The 3,527-nt window shown below is 47.9% G+C and overlaps 1 protein-coding gene across 1 annotated transcript; it reads left to right on the top strand.

The window, feature by feature from the left end:
• The first annotated feature begins 43 nt into the window (after positions 1-43).
• On the top strand, positions 44-3,521 carry LOC107989037 (CXXC-type zinc finger protein 4-like). Its single transcript, XM_017035171.2, has 2 exons — positions 44-924; positions 2,252-3,521. Exons 1-2 carry the CDS (start codon positions 67-69, stop codon positions 2,297-2,299), a joined length of 906 nt encoding a protein of 301 aa, XP_016890660.1. The 5' UTR covers positions 44-66; the 3' UTR covers positions 2,300-3,521.
• Positions 3,522-3,527: the final 6 nt, after the last annotated feature.

Genomic DNA, 3,527 nt, shown 5'->3' on the forward strand with positions numbered 1-3,527 from the left:
ACCCCCCCCCCCCCCGCGGCCGGGCGCAGAGCCTGGGCTGCCACACCTTGGGGTTGTCACGACAACATGAACATGAACCACCCGGCGGCAGCAGCCATGTTTTGGAGCCGGCCCAAACCTGTGACCCCAGCACCCCCAGCCCATCATCACCACCATCACAACGCTCCAGTTGCAGCTACGCAGGGTCACATGACCTCTGCACACCCCCACAGTTCCAGCATGCACCACAGCAGTGGGGGTAGTGGAGTGGGGTCTGTAGGCAGAGCAGGTGGAGGGGCAGGCAGTGGCGAAGGTGGAGGAGCCGACAAACACGGACACACCTCCTCCTCCTCACTTCCTGTAACACAGGGGGCAGCACATCACGCCATGACACCCACTAACGGGAACTTCCTTCCCGGCTACAGCGGGGGCGCAGACTGTGGCATCATGAACAAACAAGGACACAACCACCCGGACATGATGGCCCTATCGGACAGCAGTAGCTGCAACAGTGGTGGGGTGATGGGTGGAGGCTTCCTCGGGGGGCTGGGGTTACCCCCCGGTGTAATTGTTATGGCTATGGGGTCAGCAGGTGGCGCTATTTCTGACGCCAGCAGCGCCTTCCAGATGACGGGCGGCCAGCGAGGCCTTACTGACTGCCAACAGCACCCCACTGCCTCGCCCTGCCCCTCATCTTCCTCGCCATCATCCTCGGTGGTGACGGCGGGCGGCGTGGGTCTGTCGTCTTCTTCATCATCGTCTTCTGGGGCGGCTGCCGCCAAAAGGAAGAGGAAGCGCTGCGGGGTGTGCGGGCCGTGCAGGCGGCTCATCAACTGTGGCGTCTGCTCGTCTTGCCGCAACAGGAAGACTGGTCACCAGATCTGCAAGTTCAGGAAGTGTGAGGAGCTGAAGAAGAAGCCGGGTGGAGGAGGGGGGGCGCTAGAGGTGAGAGTCAACACGTGATGCTCCGGGCCACACAAAAAGAGCAAAGGTCAAATCAGACCAACATGATGTTGGGATTCTTCCAGGAGCTGTGGGAAGGTGGACAGGTTGTCTGCTAAGTGGAATGTCAGGGGTTCGATTCTTGGCTCTACCTCCAACAGATTCTGTCAACGTGTCACTGTATGAGACAGAATAGTGTGTGTGTGGATGTGAGGACGGTAAACAGTACTGGACCATATTGTGTGTGTGTGTGTGTGTGTGTCTTGGCTCATTTAACCCAGATCACTGGCAGTGAGACTGGAGCTTGAAGGAATTTCTTTCCAGCTGGGTGTGTGTGTGTGTGTGTGTTAGTGTGTGCGCAGATGGTGGGTGGTGAAAAGCTCGGAAATCGGTCCCTGCTGAGGTCTGGCAGACTGCCAACACTCACACACACACACACACACACACACACACACAAATGTCTCCACTGATTCAAAGTGATAAAGTGAGCTGTGTGGAAAGAGAGGAAAGTGAGAATATTTATGTGACCCACTCCCACTGTGTGTGTGTGTGTGTGTGTGTTATAAGAATTAGAGGTGATCAATAATTCATTGACACAGTGTTCGACCTCACTGACGACTCTATATATCACACACACACACACACCTCTTTCTGTGGGATTCTTCACAAACTATCACTAATTATCCCCTCAGCATCAACACCTACACACACACACACAACTCCACTGTGTGTGTGTGTGTAGGTGTGTAGGTGTGTGTGTTTCCATTTTAGACAGGGAATTAACAGCCGTAATCTTCCTCAATTACACACTAATTAGTCCTGTGGAGGCTAACAGCCAGTGACAGCCAAGTGCACGTGTGTGTTCAAAGATAAGATCTGTTCATCACACTGAAGGTACTAGCATAATGCTACTTCTAGTTAGCACATCAGAGAATCAAACTGATCAAAAGTCAGCAGTGATGGACAAAGTACACTAACTACATAAACTGTAGATACTCTATGTAAAATATGACTCCAGTAAAAGTCCAAGTATTCATTTTAAATTTCTACTTGAGTAGAAATAGAAAAGTACAAGAACGAAAAGTAAATATACCACATTTCAAGTGGTTCAAGGAAGTTCACAGAAGTTTAATTTAAAATAGTTTAAAACCATTTTTGGTGCTGAAAACAGCAGTCTTTCCTGGTTCATAAACGACTTTTAAATAGAATTGATTTTCGTTGTTAATCAACTATTCATCAGCATTTCCAGAGATGCATTTTCTATATATTTCCAACAAAATAAAAATCCATTTCTGTCTCTCTGAGTAAATGTTTTGTGTTGTTGTTGCAGCGACCGCCTTCCGTCCCGACTGGTGAGGCATTTCGTTGGTTCTTCTAGCAACCTCCACCTACTGGGTCTCAGCAGCTGTACACCCTGAACAGCACCTCGCCATCACCTACGGACAAATGAACTAAGGCAACGGGGAAAAAACCCAGTCGAGGCTGTGCAGTAGGATTTACACTTTGATACCATGTGGATTTTACAAAAAAGAGAATACAATTCCATCCTCCTGGACTAAGATGGTCCAGCAGGTGGATGCAAGGAGGCAGGAGGAGACAGTTTGGTCAAAGGTAGCAGGGTCTGACCAATTGGATTAAAGCTGACATAAAAGGGCAGCACAGAGCTGAACAACATCCTAGCACAAGCTCAGTACTTCATACAACAATTATACAGTACCACCTGTTAGCATCACTGAATGGAAGGTGAAGTAAAGCTTCTGGCACAAAGTGGTTTTTTTGCAGAAAATGAAGCTAGCGCTAAAACGGGTACACAGTGGAACCTCAGATTTTGAACTTAATTCGTGCCGTACCGTAAAGCCAGATCTGAAACACGAGCTCCAATCTCATACTTTCGTATAATCTCTTTATTCACTTCTATTGTTGCTCTCACTACGTTTCTTTCCCATGGTGATTTCTGGAATAAAAAAAATTGAAGAAATAGCACAGCGCAAGAAACACCGGCAAAATCAGACAACAGTTCTTAGCGTGTATATCCTGAGCGCGGGCTGACGCCACACACTCAGTCACCCAGTAACCGCTTTTGGTTAAAAAAAGGGAGGAGTTCGACATCCGAGATTCCACTGTGCTTACATGTAAAAACTTAAAAAAACCTCTCGGGATGCTAGCAACGCCTTACATGCTAAACAGGCTACATGTCTGTCAGAGCAGATCTTAACATCACAGGAGGCAACAGCATACACCGTTAGAACTGTAGAAGGACGAGATCTTGGAAGATCGCTCAGCAGAAACATCATCTTGACTTCTGGATTTCTGCTCTCTAGAGGCTAAAGAAGCTAGCAGTTTAGCCGACAGAACTGAAAGGGAAAAAATGAAAAATAATTGTGCATGTTTGGATTAAAAGAATATTTATAGTGTGATAATTGTCATTGAACCACACAATCTTAAAAAGGACAGCACTGAGCAACACATTGACCAAATAGTCTCTTCCTCCTTCCTCCAATCCAACCTCGCTACGGTACCAAGACCATTTCAGTCTCAACAATCTATTTGACCAAACGTGGACGACGGACAAACCTCAAAGAATTTGTCACCACTGTAGACCGAAC

This window comes from Cynoglossus semilaevis, chromosome 1, assembly GCF_000523025.1.
Source record: "Cynoglossus semilaevis isolate Cse_v1.0 chromosome 1, Cse_v1.0, whole genome shotgun sequence".
Taxonomy (NCBI): Eukaryota; Metazoa; Chordata; class Actinopteri; order Pleuronectiformes; family Cynoglossidae; genus Cynoglossus; species Cynoglossus semilaevis.

Excerpts from the sequence above, each read along its gene's own strand:
- LOC107989037 (XM_017035171.2), top strand. The coding sequence starts at position 67 with ATGAACATGAACCACCCGGCGGCAGCAGCCATGTTTTGGAGCCGGCCC. Across the intron at positions 925-2,251 it reads GAGGAGGGGGGGCGCTAGAG|CGACCGCCTTCCGTCCCGAC; the intron begins GTGAGAGTCAAC and ends TTGTTGTTGCAG.